General features: G+C 45.0%; 1 protein-coding gene across 1 annotated transcript; it reads right to left on the bottom strand.

Annotated features, from left to right (window-relative positions):
- Positions 1-409: 409 nt before the first annotated feature.
- Positions 410-15732, bottom strand: LOC306950049 (monocarboxylate transporter 2-like; the record flags this gene model as incomplete). The annotated part of the gene is made up of 4 exons (XM_079540159.1): positions 410-702; positions 2487-3362; positions 7130-7273; positions 15516-15732. 4 exons carry the CDS (start codon positions 15730-15732, stop codon positions 410-412), a joined length of 1530 nt encoding a protein of 509 aa, XP_079396285.1.
- Between the last annotated feature and the right edge of the window lie 298 nt (positions 15733-16030).

Below are 16030 nucleotides of genomic sequence, written 5' to 3'. Positions count from 1 at the left end.
TCTGAGTGTTTGGACTGCCTGGTGAGTAGATCCAGCCACCACAGTGCTCAATGCAAAGCCCATAGAAGCTGGTGGAAGGGCTCAGCATTGACCCTGCTGGTCATTGCCCTTTTCACCAAACAGAGCTATAGTACTGGGAATAATAGTAGGGTAGTGATTACAGCCCTTTGGAAAATGGGAAATGTCTGAAGAAAAATGGTTCAGATCCTTTGGTACGTGGATGGATGCTGCTCTGTGTGTCCCAGCACTTTATAAGAAACTAAATTTGTTTGTGTTCTAGTCTTCTCTTAAGACAAAGAAAACACATGGCAAAGTACAGGACAAAATTTAGAAAATCTGGTGTGATTTCACAGCTAGTGCCAACATAAGCAACATGGAGGTAATTCCCTGCCCAGCCACAGGAACAGGTTTAAACTTCATTTGTGCCATTTACTTCTTTCTTTAGTCCTTCTTGTTCCTCTGTCAGAGGTTCCAACTCAGGTCCCTCCTGCACGTGTTCTTTGTTCCAGTTATTTCTGCCTTCGTTTTCTGTCCTTACAGGCTTAGTATCCTCTTCTTTTTCCTTTCTTTTCTTCTCCTCCTTGGCAAGCATACGGTAATTATAGTAGTTCATGATGAACAGGAACGTTCCTGCCAGGACCATCACAGCCCCACATTTAATGAACATATATTTATAGTCCCCAAAAGTATCGATAAGTGTTCCTGTAAAAGACACATTAAAAAAAAAAAAGAAACTCAGAGATGAAGGAAGGACTTTTGTGTTATCAGTTCCTATCTGTAAAAGGACACCCTTGTCGCTTTAGGATAAAATAAAACATTCTCAGTACTTCTGCTCTCTTCCCCAAGCACTCTGATGCCACAGATACTTCACGTGTGCTCCGCTTTACAGCCTGTGGTGGTTAACGTTGATGTAGGTGACACTACCAGAAGTTTGTACAATGAAGTGGAACGGGATGGTGGCAGCTTTCTGAAAGCTGGGTGTTAGATGGCACCTGGCCACTGGGTCTGGTCTCAGACTAGTGACAGAGCCCCATCAATTTGTTCCACCATGGGTCATTCTCCAGCATTGGAGGGGACTCAGCTTTTGGCCACAGCTGCCCTTTCTGCACTTCTACCTGTGATCTGAGGATTAAAGTGCACAGCGTGGAACTGGAAAACATTAGTTCCAGGGAAAGCAAAGATGATGCTTTCAGTGTCAGATAATTTCAATGCCAAGACAAATGTGACTGGTTCCTTTGAAAGGTTAATGCCTCTGTTATGGAGTAACAGAGTAATTGAAGGGAGACGGCTTAATTGAAATGTCAGTGTTCTCCATTATGTCAAAATGCAATGCAAATCTTATTGGGATTATGATCCTAAGCATTAATTCCCACTTACTGGAGCATCATGGACCATTCATAACATCCCAGATCCTCATGAAAGAAGGACCCACTCCTAACCTGGCATTCATAGTGCAGATAGACCTCTTTGAAACTGGCCCATCATCCATTTCCTCACTGACTTTTTGGAATATGTTCTCCTCCTTAAAGTGAGAGATCTTAATTACTTCCTGACTGACCCTCGATGTGAAAAGCTGATGATTAATTATCCCACTGCATAACAATAACAAGGGATTTTGTGGCCACCAAATACATTTCCTGATCACAAAAAGAGTAATTTTCAACTGTTTTTGGTGACTAGTTCTTCCTGAGTCACTCTTAGATGTCTTCATACACTGTTTTCAATGCACGGTGCATTTCATGTGGGTGGTGAAACATCAACCAAATGTTAATTGCAATTTTTTTTTCCTTTTCTGCTAATCAGGATGACCTAGAGGTCTCCTAAATAGGTTTCAATGAGAGTTTTAATGAGTAGAGTATTGGAAAATACAACAGTAGGATACCTACCTCTTTTCCTTTGAGAATAAGATAAAGCCATAAAACACACTGGGAACAATTTACTTAGTTCATTGAAGCAGAACCCTGCAGTAGGTTATTAAAATGCCAAAGAACCAATAAATTTGCTGCTTATTAAAGTAGCAGGGAAAACCCTACAAAACTAATATTACTGATTATTACATAGAACTGCTTCAGCCTCATTAGCAATCTCTGGTCATTAAGTTCTTTTTTCCACACAGAAAATTATGTAGCTCAGAAAACGGTCATTTTTAAATTGTGTTTTCTTTGTTTGTCATTAATTAAATAATGAATCTCTAAGACAGCAAGAAGATACAGCTGCTTCTGTCACACTACAGCTACATGGTAATATGAAACATTGAAAGGCTCTGCATCACTCCCCAGACTGGTGACTTCAGCTCCAGTACTACACAGAAAGGAGCAGAGGAGAATTACTGGATGAGACACCTAAGGTTGCCAGCAGAAGAAAGGTGGGTGGGAAGAAGAGAAAAAAAGATTCTGAATCTCTTCTCACAAACTGTGTTGGCAAGAAGTTACATGCAGCTTGAGGGAGCAACTACCCAGTGAAAGCAGGAGGAGGAAGGCACTCACCTCCAATGGGTGGTCCCAGCAATATCGTGCAGCACTCTGCTATGGTGACCAAGCCAACAGCGCTTGTGAAGCGGGAAGCTCCCACGAGGTCCATGAGAGTTTCAAAAAGCATGGCACAAACCATGCCGAAGGCCAAGCCAAAAAAGACAGAGTAAATGATGAGCCCTGTGTAGCCAGAAGCCAGTGGGCACAGAAGATGGCAAGTGCCATTGAAAGCAATGGAGAAGCTGAAGAAGTACTGAATCCGTGGCCTCACCCACTTGCTGTTTGCAATGATGCCAGTGGTCGGCCTGGCAACCATATCCACGATGGCAAGAATTGAGAGGAGGAAAGCAGCTGAATATTCATCAATGCCAATGTGCTTTGCGTAGGGTGCCAGAAAAACAATGGGGGCAAAGAAGCCCAGGAACATGAGCACATTTCCAATCAGGTAAATCAAGAACCCTCTGTGCTTAAAGAGGGAAAAATCAAGGTACTTATTGAATTTTTCACAACAGTCCCTTTCTTCCTCCTCTTCTGTTTTGGTCTCCATACAGATGTTAGTGGGACTGTTCATTTCTATGGCATCCTTAGTGACTTCTTCTTTCAGGATCTCCTTCCCTTCCCCAGCTGACTGGGGTTTGACTGAGACTTTGTCTGCACTGATGGGTCTGAAGAGAGCTCCAGCAACACAGCAGTGTAATAAAATTGCCCCAAGAATTAAAAAGCTGCCCCTCCAGCCATAATTGTCAAAAAGGAATTGGTTGAGAGGAGCCAAGGTGCAAAGCATGACGGGGCTCCCTGTCATAGCAAGGCCGTTGGCGATAGGTCTTCTCTTCAAAAAGTATCTCCCTACGATTATCACTGATGGCTGGAGGTTGAGAGCAAGTCCCAGTCCTGAAACAAAGAAAAACAATTGAGACATACAAAGAAAGCTTTGTTGTGTCTTCAAATCATTGTTCTAGGCAAATTCATGGAGGAACCAGTAGCTCTTCAATATGTAAGTCTGGTGCTAACCACCAAAGCACATCCTTCTCATGCAAACTGCTGCCAGCTCTCCCTCCATGGGTGGTGGGTACCCAGACGTGCCCACAAAGGTCACATCAGACTTCCCAGATGCTCCTCATTTGGTGGTGTGAGCGAGCCGTGTCTGATGCATAAGATTAAGAGGTCTGCAAGTACACAGCAAAACAGCTACTGAGGATAGCAATTACACAGGACCGCAGAGTGTTTCTTCTAATTAAAATTTATTTTTACTACATGTAGATATCTAAATGATATTATAAATCTGCATTGCTAATTCAGCAATCCAGCTTCTCTTGCCCAGCGCAAATCTGAAAGAAACACCAAATGCAGTGATGGCCTCAACGCTCTGTGGTTCTATTTAAGAGCACTAGTGAATGTTAATCTCTTCTTTTTACGCATTTCTAAGATTTGTAGTATTTCCTTAAAAGATTAAATTTGCAAAACTCCATCAAAACGACATTTTAAAATTATGCCACGTATTTTTCACCCTATCTGGGAAAGAATGAGCCACATTAGAACAAAGAAGAAATGTAATCCTTGAAGTGATTATACCAGAGAACATGAATCCTGAAAATAGGGTCATGCAGATTTTTTTCTTGTTCATTAGTCTATATAATTAGTTTGTTTAACTCTGCAGTACATAATTAGGCATATTGCTTTACAGAAGAAAATTTAGAAAGGTCAAGGTCCTCAAAATTAATTAAGGAATGCTATCATTAGTCACTGATAGGGTAGAAACCAACTGATGCAGGAGAATTTGACTGATGTTAGCTTAAATTTGAACAGTTTTACAAAATTATGCTTTTTGCTAAGTCTCAGATATGTATTTTTTAATTACTTGCAAGTTTACAACTCCAAAAAGAAATAAAAAAACATCACTGAAACTAGCCTTGATAGGAAACATATTTTCAATATGAATTTCTGCTTCTGGAGAGCCCATGCATTTGGTAGGTCATTAGGAAATACAGCTTATTCCTAATTTATAAGGGATGGGGTTCATGCCTATGAGGAGGACTGACCCAAAAACTGTGTAGGCAAAACACAGCATTGTGAGAGAGCACAGCTGGAAGTGCTCAGAAATGGGATTTATTTTCACCCAAGAAGACGCAGCACAGTAGAGTAGAATCTGCTTGAAGTCCATATTCCCAGGCTGGTAGATATGTGCAAATATTGAACTGTCTTTTTCACAGAATCCTTTTTAGATCTATTCCATACCATGAGGTGAAGGAAAATCAGACTGGATGCCAGCTGCCCACTTAGCCAATAATCAACTTGAATCTTTTATTATATGAACATTAATTTGCCAGTCAGACAAATCTAATTTAATATTACATCATGCTCTTCCCATTAATTAAATTTGGAGAGTTTCAAATTGGCTGACTGGAATTTCAATTTACTTTAACCTTTTGGCTAGCTTTAGGTGGAAATATTTATTTCCATTTTATTCCAGCTTTTTGAAACTACAGTAACTTTGCTATGATTGAAGTTGTTACTCAAATAACCACATTTTCTCCCCAGGGATATGACAGAAAGGTCTATTGATGCTGTTGCATGAACAGAACCAAGCCCATGATCCACAAAACATCCTTCTCTAGATTAAACTCATCTCCCCCAGGAGGAAGTAGTGGTGCTGCACAAGTGAGATGAGTAGTTACTGATCTTGTTCCTTTATTAGTAAGGGAAGACCCTAACAGGTATTTAAATGCTCAGCCTCAAGAGCTAAAAGCAAAGACTCAAGTTTAATTTTTCTATGTACTTTACCCTAGATTCCATTGTATTTAATGATGGCCCTGTTGATAGAGATTAAACTGAAATCAGACCAGTCCATATCGGCTTGTGTTTAGCTTTGAAATCTGCTTCTTCTACCTCAGTTATGTGCCTGAACATCTACCCAATGTGTCCAGGCTGGCATCCATCCAGGCCCACAGCTTGCACGCCCCATTTCTTTGTCTAAGTGCTATTGAGAAACAAGCAATTAGTGAGGAAGAGAACCTGGGTTTTACAGCATGTGCAGGGAAGTGCCTCATGCAGCCCACAGCTCGGTGCTATCACGGACAGAGCTGCTTCAGAGCTGCCTCCAACAGCAATCCGACAGGAGCTTGGCCCCTTCTCTGCATACAAATGGAAGGAGACAAAAATCAAGAAAGCAAGCAGGATTGCCTTGTCTAATCCCTGTATTGTAAACAGGCACTTCCCACTCTGCTCCTCTGAAGAGATTTCTATGAACATGCCACAGGCACAGGACTGTGGTGGATACCTCCCAGTACCAACTGTCCAGTTGTGCCTCCATCCCTGGGCATTCTGGAAACACAGACCTTGACATCAGCCCAGAAAGAAGACTGGAAAATGTGTGATGATAAACATCATTTTCTTTTTAGCAAATCACCCCTGCAGAAGGCTCTCTTCTTGTACAGCAACACTGTCTCATGTGATGAGCAGGCAGCTTCATAATTGCCCTTGAGTGCTTCCATGTTAGGCCTGACCAGCAACAGCACTTCAGGCATAATTAGAGGCATCAAGCACGTTAGCAGGATTACAAACATCTTCCTCTCTCTGTCAAATTAATATTCCTTCCCCTGCACAAACACCATTCCTGGAAATGATGGGTTATTAGCTAAGATCTCATCCACACAGCCACCCTCATATGCAGCATACAGGGGGAAGGCATCTCCCATGAAAAATGTGAATCTCTCTGAGGAAACATCCCAGCTCTACCAACAAGGACTTATGGTTTCCACGTGCTCATCCAGCATTAGGTAGCTTGCTAGAGGATGCTATTTTTTGGTGGGGAATAATGCAAGTCCATGTATCACTACATTTTGAGATGGAATCCTACATGAGGGTTTGTTCAGTACTGTGCAGATTTGATAAAGCAATGTGGGTCCATCCCTATTTGCCTTGATAATGGCTGGTTTTATTGATTTTAAAGGGTGGAGTCACACTTTTCACATAAAGAGAGCCCCAATACCTCATGTGTCTGCACTGAGCCAGGGAATGCTCAGGTGAAGAATGTACCTTGCAACCTCAAAAGCCAGTTTTGAACTACTGGGTCTTTGCCTTCTCCTAATAGTGTTTCTAATATGGAGATTCATATTTCACTACAGAAAATTCAAAGGATAAATTTAATAAGAAAATATAATTGTTGTGGGTCTAATGAAGATTATTTTCGGATAAAGACTTCCTAACCTGGCACACAGGCAAATGCAGTGTAAACCAAAGCAACTCTGTAATTTCATTTCATATGTCTCAGAGAGGGAAGCTAACACACAATTCCATCAGAGAACGGGTGCATTCTTCCCAGATGTATTTGTACCTGGGAGGGCTTGCCCTGCCCTGGGCAGAGCACAGTCAGCCTGTATTGACTTCAGCAGGAGCTGAGTGGCCATCCTCACCATTGCCGCTGGCTGACAGCACTCAGCTGCAAAGAATACATCCCTGCACGCGATGGTCAGCCAGGGACATGGAGCTAAACTGGGAACAGGCTTCGTGCTAAAGCTCAGCTGCTGCAGTCAACAAGCCAGGAGGCCCCTGCCAGCTTTATGCCATCACATTCCCATTGCCTTTAGCCCAAAGGAGGATGCCCAAGCCATCAGAAATGAACTTCAAGTATGAGTCAAAAGGAAATGCTTTCTTCTTACCTGTAATGAAGCCCACGCAGATGTAGAGCTGCACGATGCTGGTGCAGAAAGCAGCTGAGACCATCCCAATGCCACACAGCAGGCCTCCGAGGATAACCACTGGTCGGCTGCCATAGCGGTTCACTAAAATGCTGCTAATGGGACCTGGGGAAAGAGAGAAATGAGGTCCTTGAAGTGGGAGTGTCTGACAGAAGACAGGTAAAACTAGCAGGATCAGTACCCCTGGGTGCTGTTGACAGCTTCCAGTGTGAGTTCAGGAAGAAAACAGAAAAAGAAAGTCGTTGTGCACTGCTTGGGGATGGCAGTGTGTCCCATGCCACACGGTGGCTGTGATGATGACAGTCCCTGCCCCAGGAATGAACAGCTTCATCACAACAGGCAAACAGTGATACTGGGCGAATACGCAACGCCAGCATAGGAGCTCCGTGATTTATTAGGATGCTAAATCACACACACAAAGCAGTGGTTCGTATTATGAGGCTGATATCATGAACACTGTTGCATTTTTAATGTCTCTGCTTAATGCAATTCCGATACTGCTGACCAGGATTGAAGCTTGAGCAGAACAGTTAATTAATTCTTAATAGCAGCCTCCGTCGGTAGAAACAGTTCAGGATGATGGATGAACTGGTTTCAGGGAACTAGTTTGGTCTTGTATTTATTAAAGAAGTAGTTCAGGAAAACACAAAATTATGAAAGAGAGAAATGGCTTAACAAAGACTGCAGATACCAAAAGGAAGCATTTAAATCTGAGGAAGTGAAACAAGACTGTGGCTTTGGCCAGAAGTTCTTGTTTACTGTAGCCCAAGTTAGTTCTAAGACCTGTAGAAATCAGAATCACATATGTTGGAAGGACTGTGGAGGTTTCAGGTCCCAACTCCTGCTCGAAACAAAACCAATTTTGCTGAGTGTTTATCTAAGAAGAGCACAAAGCTCTCCCCTGAGGCAGCCTCCATGAAGGCAATGTCCCAACCACACAGCTCCCTGCTCTTCTGAGCAGTCAGGGGGGATCTCAGGCAGGCTTTACTGCAGGTCTGGGTGACCTTCAGCTAACAGTCTTCATCTGTTATCATCAGCGTTATCAGCTTTACAGAGGGATAATCAGCCCCATTTGTTTGCCTGCCGGGGTGGAGAGCTGTAGTCTCAAGGGTGCTATCAGCCCAGGCTGGGCCATGCCCACAGGGAATGGCAAAGAGCTTAGGAGCAGCCTTAGTCTCTGCACCCTGAAACCTTAACTTCAAGGCACCATGAGCTTGTTTTGCTAAAGCAGCACAGCATATGGGATCACAGTCCATGCTTGTGAGCAGCAGCATTTGGGCTCTCTGACCAGTTCACTCACATCAACTCTGGTGCTGAAGACCTTGAAGATACTAACTGCGACCAGGGAGAGGAGAAAGCCGGGAGTAGGGCATCTGCTCTGAACCTTTCCAGACACTGGAGAATCCACAGCAAAGGTCACAACAAGTGCCCAGCCTGCAGGGAAAGCATCTGCCAGACCAACGCCTTATGAGACACAGGAGAATCCAACACATGGCCTCAAACAGACAGAAAACCAAACCTCACTGTGCTGCTCACAGGACAAAGGTTTCATAGCAGTCCTGAGCAGACCTTTTGAACGCACTGAAGCAAATCACGTCCTCCAAATTACTTCCACTTAAGTCATCTGGACCTACAGAAACATAGAGGCAATTGTCCATAGTCTTTAAAGGAGCAGCCTTTTAGAAACTGTCCCAGCTCTCGGCAGAAACTCTAGCACGCAATATGTCACATAGCTGTGCACACTTCAGCACACAAACCCTGCCAGTGCAGGCACAAATCACAGACGTTCACACCTCCACCCTGCCCAGGTGTCTGCAGCGATCAGTGTCACCCCAACAGATGCCAACGTATTGCTCCTGCCCTGCAGGACCCGCAGCACACTGCTCATAGGGATCAGCCATCAGAGGTGAGATCAGGCAGCAGCATTCTGGGGAGATGGAGAGAACATCAAATAGCTCGCATCAGGGAAAGGAATTAAGAGGAGGGAACAACAAAGCCAGGACCGCAGTGGTGGGAAATGGGAAACAAGATTACTACTTTGCTTGCAGCTATTGCAAAAATTAAAAGTGTGACAGCATCTGGAAACAGAGTGGAATTGAAAAAACAGGACCTGTCATTTACTGGTTATTCAGCATGCATGAGAAGAATAAAGATGCTGTGCATTACCACACACAAACCTATTATGGGAACTTAGATCCCAAGGCACCTTTGCTTGCTCACACTGCCCTGGCATGCAGGAACCACAGGCTCCTGCCCTCAAACCCACCCCACCTAGCTAAGGAGCTAACGGGGGATTAGGCTGATTTTGTTTCTTAATTGCAGATCCAGGTGAGGACAGAATAAGAGAAATAGCCAACTAAGTGCCCAGAAAGCTGCCATTTGCCCTGCCTGACCTTGCAGAGGCAGCAACGGGAATGCTGTTGGAGTCCCTAAGAAATCATTCTAAGGAGCAAAAGCCATCTTGGCTGCAAAGCATGTCCCCAGGCATAGTACTGTGGGAACCTGAGCAGCATCACCAAGCCAGCATACTCCCTACAGAATCCCCATCGCAGCAGAGAGCACATGGCAATTTCTAATGGGGAAATTGGAGGTAAGATTCAATCATTGCCTTGCACCACGCTGTATTAAAAGGATGAAGCTGCTGACACAGGGCTGCCAACGGGGAGAAGGTATGGCATATCTCACCCAGAGGACTGTTCACACCATATATCCCCTGAAGATGCTGCTGGGACAATTGTGCTCCAGGAAGACTGACATCATGCAGAGCGCTGTCCCCAGCTCACATAAATCATCCTGGTTTAGTGCCCTTCCTGCACAAAGCCTCTCCTTTCTCATACCTGTGACAGCTTTCCATCGGCTGTCAGCTGGGGCATGGAAGGCCGTGTCAGAAGCTGATCATGGCTGCATGCAGAGCACAGCAGCTCGCCGCTGGGAAAGCACACAAGCCCTGCCTCATTTGTTAGCTTGCCCAATTACTTTTCACCTTGAGTTTTGTATTTGCAGAAGTGAAAAGGACCCTGAAGAGGAGACTGTAAAACCATGAAGAAAATGCAAAGTGCCCCGGGCTCTCCCCATCTCTCCTCCACAAAGCCAGGCCTTCTTGTCATAGTGTGAGAACAACTCCTTGAGAGCAGCCCTGAAGCCCTGAAGTAAAAAACCTGGGGTCCTGATGGATGGAAAGCTGAAGATGAGCCAGCAGTGTGTGCTTGCAGCCCAGAAGGCCAACAGTAGCCTGGGCTGCAGTGAAAAAGGGGTGGCCTGTAGACAGAGGGAGGTGATTGTCCCCCTTTACTCTGCCCTTGTGAGACCCCATCTGGATACTGCATCCAGGCCTGGGGCTCCCAGTACAGGAAGGATTGTCATTTCTTCTTCTTGAGCCACTGAACTATGGGGCAGGAAGGATGTAAGGCAGATGTGGCACTTAACAAGAAATATCAATCCAGACTGGCTTAAACTCCTGCAAGTGTGACAGTGCTCAAGAAATAGACACCTGAATTGCTTTTCTGTTTTTCTCAGGAAGCCTTATGAATTTTTTATGGCCAGCAAAACTTGCAGTGCCAGTGCAAAACACCAGTGTATTTTTAACAAGAATTCACTGCCTTACCTGTGACCACATACGTATTCCTCGTTTGTAAAGGCTGCTTTGTGATTTATTTTTATTTTTTTAACTTGACCAGATATTAAAAGCACCAACTTTCCCCATCGTCAGCGGAAACTGGCTGGGATGAACTGCTACAGAAATATTTCTGCACCAGGCTCAGGCAGCCTTTAGTCGAGAAGCCTTTATGCAACGTGGGCTTATCCCAGGTTTCACAACACTGACCTTCTGACCATGCAAACACCGTGCAAATACCACATATCTGCTACCAGGACCACATGATGGTCGTGCAGGTGATAAAACAGCAATGCTTCAAAGTGTGCTCTGTGTGGGGCGGAGATGTGGGAGCAGCTGTGTCCCCAGCAATGGGGCTGCACGCACAGCTCAGCTTTTCCCAGCTTTCTGAAGAGCTGTGGCTGTGCAGACGTTGGTCAGAGCTGCCCAGATGATAGTTTATGTTTTCCAATCTGCTGTGAAAACACAGATAATGTGCAGAGGCTCAGCCGGACAGGACTGGCGGGGGCTGCGTGGAGTCACTGGGGACAGAAGGAGGGAGCGTACCCAGCTGGGAGGAAGGGAGGGAAATCATTTATACTAATAAACCAAAGCCTATTATTACACCAGTAGTAAAACAACGGCAGCAGCAGGCCTGCAATTTCCTCAGTAATAATCTCATTCCCTTGGTGGGATAACAACACTGCCATTGGCCTCGTAATTTATCCACCAGGGTACCAGGCCTTTGTAGCAGAGCAGCCTCCTCATTACCCAGGCAATGAAAGAAGTGCCCTGTGTTATTAACAGGCTGCCAGGACACAAGAGGGGCTGAGGAGCACGTGCACTCACCAGACACATCCTTGGAAAGCCAAGGACCCTACACATACATTTTCCACGGCAGCATCCTGAGGCTAAAATTAAAAAAAGAAAAAAGAACAAAGCAGATAAGATCCAAGCTTGAGAGAGACAAAGCATCCTCATCCTTATCCAGCAATCTTATCTGATCAGTGCCCTGGCATTTCAATTCCCAGCCTGCACTACTGATGCACTGCAGAGCAGCCACAGGCCAAAATCTCCAAAATCAGGGCTGGAGCCAAGGTCCTTCATGTCACTTTGTATTTAAGCAATTAAATAACTGCTCCTTCAAGGGGACAGCATGGCAGGTGCCAAACACGCAGCTGCTTGTGCTCAATGCTTCCTTGGGCCGCTGGGTTGGGCCCCAGCACATCACAGCTGCTCACCTTCAGAAGGTCATGGCTTCATGTTTTCTGAATTTCTTTCACGTAACTTTTGTAGCTAAGCTTTTACTTTGGCAGAACCGCAGCTTTTTATCCCTTCCATCATGAAGTCCAGCTCCACATCAGCTCCCTGCACATGTATTCCTTCTGATTAACTTCCCTTGTTCGGCCCTTTTTACACCATACTCTACCTGGGCACGCTCTCCAAAGCCTTTGTCTATCTACCAGAAGCCCTACATAATTGGACTGAGAGAGTATGTAATGTTGGGCAATCAGAATCCTTAAGGTTGGAAAAAAACACTAAGATCACCAAGTCCAACCATCCACCCATCCCCACCATGTCCACTGATCACATCCCTCATTGCCACATCTCCACAGTTCTTGAACACCTCCAGGGATGGTGACTCCACCACTTCCCTGGGCAGCCTGTGTCAGTGCCTCAGCACTCTAAGAAATTTTTCCTAATATCCAATCTGAACCTTTCTTGGTGCAACTTAAGACCATTGCCTCTTGACAATTTGGCATCAATTTTCTTGCACCCCTTCCTAGAGCAACACACAAACGCATCCTGTACTGACCAAGGGAAGAAGCCTTCACACATGTTAACTTCACATTTTGGAGTGAATTATAACTTACTCCTGGGCTTAACAACTGCCTGCAAAACATTATCAATTCCCCAACCAAAAGCAAAATCCTGTGCTTTCTTCTAGTTCATATTAATCTCTGTTTTTATTAAGTCTATCACATCTCTATTACTCCTGCCCAGTGACCTTTCTAGCTCCAATGAAGGACAAAATGATAAAGCTTTGTGACGAAGTCCACGAACACAGAAATATTTCACCCAAACCTATAGTGCTATTATTGTTCCTAACCAGAACAGGGCTATTTAAAAAAATAAAAAATATAAGCACATACATGGTGACCTTGCTGGGTTTGAGCACTTTCTGAGAGTCAGGAGAAGAATCCATACCATCATCCATTACAGAAATCAAATCATCTTTCACCTGGTTTCCTTAACGAAGTGGTGCTGCTACCCCACATATTGCCTCGGTATGGGAAGATGGTGTGCTTCAGTGACGTGGGGAAGCTCCTTCAATCCTGCTGGGACCCTGAGCGATGGCCACAGTGAGCAGAAGGATGGCACGATTCTGTGATCCAGCACTATACAGTGGAGCTGTGCTCATGCCAGGAGTACCTGGGCTTGGTCCCCAGTGTCTGCATGGGCACCACAGGTAACACTGCGGTGTGCCATTTGGGGTTCCCTCTTGCTTCAGCCTATGCAAAACAACCAGGCAGAACAATGCATGTCCAGTTACAAAAAGTGATGGAAAGACCATACTTCAGCCCCTCAAACATAATGCAGAAGAATAAGCCCTTTGCTCTTTAGAATCACAGAACCATAGGATCCTGAAAGTTGGAAAAGACCTCTAATATCATCTAGTCCAACTGTCACACCCCTGCCATCAATATTTCTGCAGGACACACAGAACACCATCCAGCTCCGTGGGTTGGGGCCCCTCCTGCCCTGGAGCTGTGGCTATTTGCAATCAACTGAGTTGAGTACAGAGACTTGGGTGAGGTCTTTTGGTAGCAGAGAAGGTTTTGATGAGGTTCAGACCACACCAGACAGAACATACACAGCTTTGATTAAGTTAAGAACTGCAGAATCAAACTCATTATTAATATAGCTTGACGCCACCGCATGTTGTAAGGTCCTTTCTAAACCTGTCACTGCAATTTATCATGCCAGCAATGTAATAAAATACAGCTATAAAATTTTGGATTAAATGCTCAAGGTCAGTGGTTGACTTTCAACTTCCCAATCTCTTGCTTGCTGCTGTAGCTGATGCTCTATTAAGCACTTACAAGCTCTGGGAGAAAGTTTCTTTGGAGAAAAGACTCAGTTGTTGGGCATCTCCAGAATTAAATCCTCAGATGTTTCATTCAATTTCAAAACAATAAATAATAAATAACTAGAGTAATGAATACTTCTTGGCTTCGGGATAAGGTTTTCACTTCAAAAACACTCTGATTTTTGTTGTGTTTGCAAGAAGTTGCTCTCTGTGCCTACCTTTGCAAGACAGGCAGGCGATTCCCTAATGTCTGTAGAAATTTGGAGATGTACGAACAGCACCCTGGAGATTTGGGGAGTACCACAGCAGGCATAGCAAGAAAAGATCAGGATTCAGCTGTGCTCCATGAATACTAACAGCTAGTGGTAATGTAAGGCATCACTTCTGCCCACAGTTCTCACCTCCTTAAAGCCTTAGAGAAGCCCAGTGCTGCTACAAGAACAATGCTGCTATTTCATACATAGGTTGCTCTGAAAGTTATGCCCCCTATTTATTCCAATGGAAACTACAGCAGATACAAAGAGCATAAGAACCCTATTTGATAGAGAAGAGCACGGGGCTGCCTACTTTGCTGCACACTGATCTGTTTTACTGTTTGTTTGTGAGCAATGGAATTGTCTTCTACAGCCTCACTGCAATTACAAAATGCAAACACACGTTCTGTCTACAGCAAGGACTGCCCCCCCCAAAACAAGCCCCTGCTTCAAAGAGTTTGCCAAGGAAGTGGAGGACTGCTTCCTGGGGATGTTTGCAAACAACAGCTGCTATCTGCAGGGCACTGGGACTCCTTGGGTGCGCTGCAGCAGGCTGGTGGCACAGCACAGAGGACTGAGCAAGCTGCTCTCTTTGTCTGCTACGTTTCAAGCAGAGCAGTGGCACCAAGACTTTGCTCTGGGTTGTAACAAGGAGGATCACAATAGGTTCTGAATCGAGCGTTGCTTCCGCTTGACTATAAAGCATCATTACTTTAACAACTGCTCCACATTGCATTATAGGGAAGAAAAATACACAATTTTGGTAACAAAAAATATTTCCAGGATTGATTTAATAACCAAGATAAATTCCAGTGATGTTTCCTGCAATCAGAGAGCATACTTTCTGTCTATCTTCAATTGCAAACTTTATTAAAGGCAGACCAAGGCTCTCGCTGAGTCAGGAACGTGCTATCACAATGATTTAAAAAAAAAAAAAAAAAAAGAGAGAAAAAGCAAACTTGTGTACTGCTTTGCAACTGATAAGAATGATTGACCCTAGTAATTCCATTGCTGTGATTATAACCTGCCACAAGAAACAAGCAGCTGCTCTCCTGTGTGCTCACCCTTGGCTGAGCCCCCATCATTTAATACTGCCATAAATTATCTGACTTCTGGACAGCAAAGCACCACTACCATCTCCAGCTACATACCTGTACTGGCTGTACTTTGCATGTCAGAGGCAAGAGAAAAACCCCATCCCAAATAAAAATAAACACCCCCTTCATTCAACTACGCTCTGCGTGTGGATGTTTCCCTAAACCACATTGGAAAACGCAATTAGAAAATAAATTTGCTGATAAAGCAGCACAGATAGGTGCTGGTGCTTTCCCTGAGTGCTGCCCTAGAGCAGAGATACCCGACTGCTATCTGTCTTACAGCAGACCAAGCAGCTGGAGCAGGCGTACTCACCTGCGCCGTACGTCGTGGCCAGCATGATGGAGGAGACCCACGCGATCTCGCTATAGGACGTGCCAAAGAAATCCTGGATTTCTTTGTAGAAGATGGCTATGCCTTTGGGGAAGGCATACGCAAAGCCAATAGAAATGAAAGCCCCGAAGACCACCACCCAGCCCCAGCCACCATCCGGGGGGCCGGCGACTGGCCCTGCATCGCTGTGGGGCGGCATTGCCACAGGACGCGAGCGGGCACCTGGTGCTCCTTGGGAAGCCCTGAAAAATAAAAGTGCAGATGGGCAGGGTCAGTGCTGGCGGTGCTCCCTGGGCTGCACTGACAGCACGGCCCCAGCGCAGCTTCCAGCTATTGATTTCTGCTGTCGCGAATATTGCAAATATCGGCTAGGTTTAACAGTGCATCTCTATGGTGCCTTGGAGAAAGAGTGGGCCAACGCTGGAAATCCCAGTGGATGAAGCTAAGATTCAAAATAATGTCTCCAGCCTGGAGCAGCCCCTACTGGGAGCCCCCCA

The sequence above is a fragment of the Tetrao urogallus genome (genome assembly GCF_951394365.1).
Source record: "Tetrao urogallus genome assembly, chromosome: 10".
Classification (NCBI taxonomy): Eukaryota; Metazoa; Chordata; class Aves; order Galliformes; family Phasianidae; genus Tetrao; species Tetrao urogallus.
Note: the sequence above shows the minus strand (reverse complement) of the source record. Positions and strands in the feature narration are given on the sequence as shown.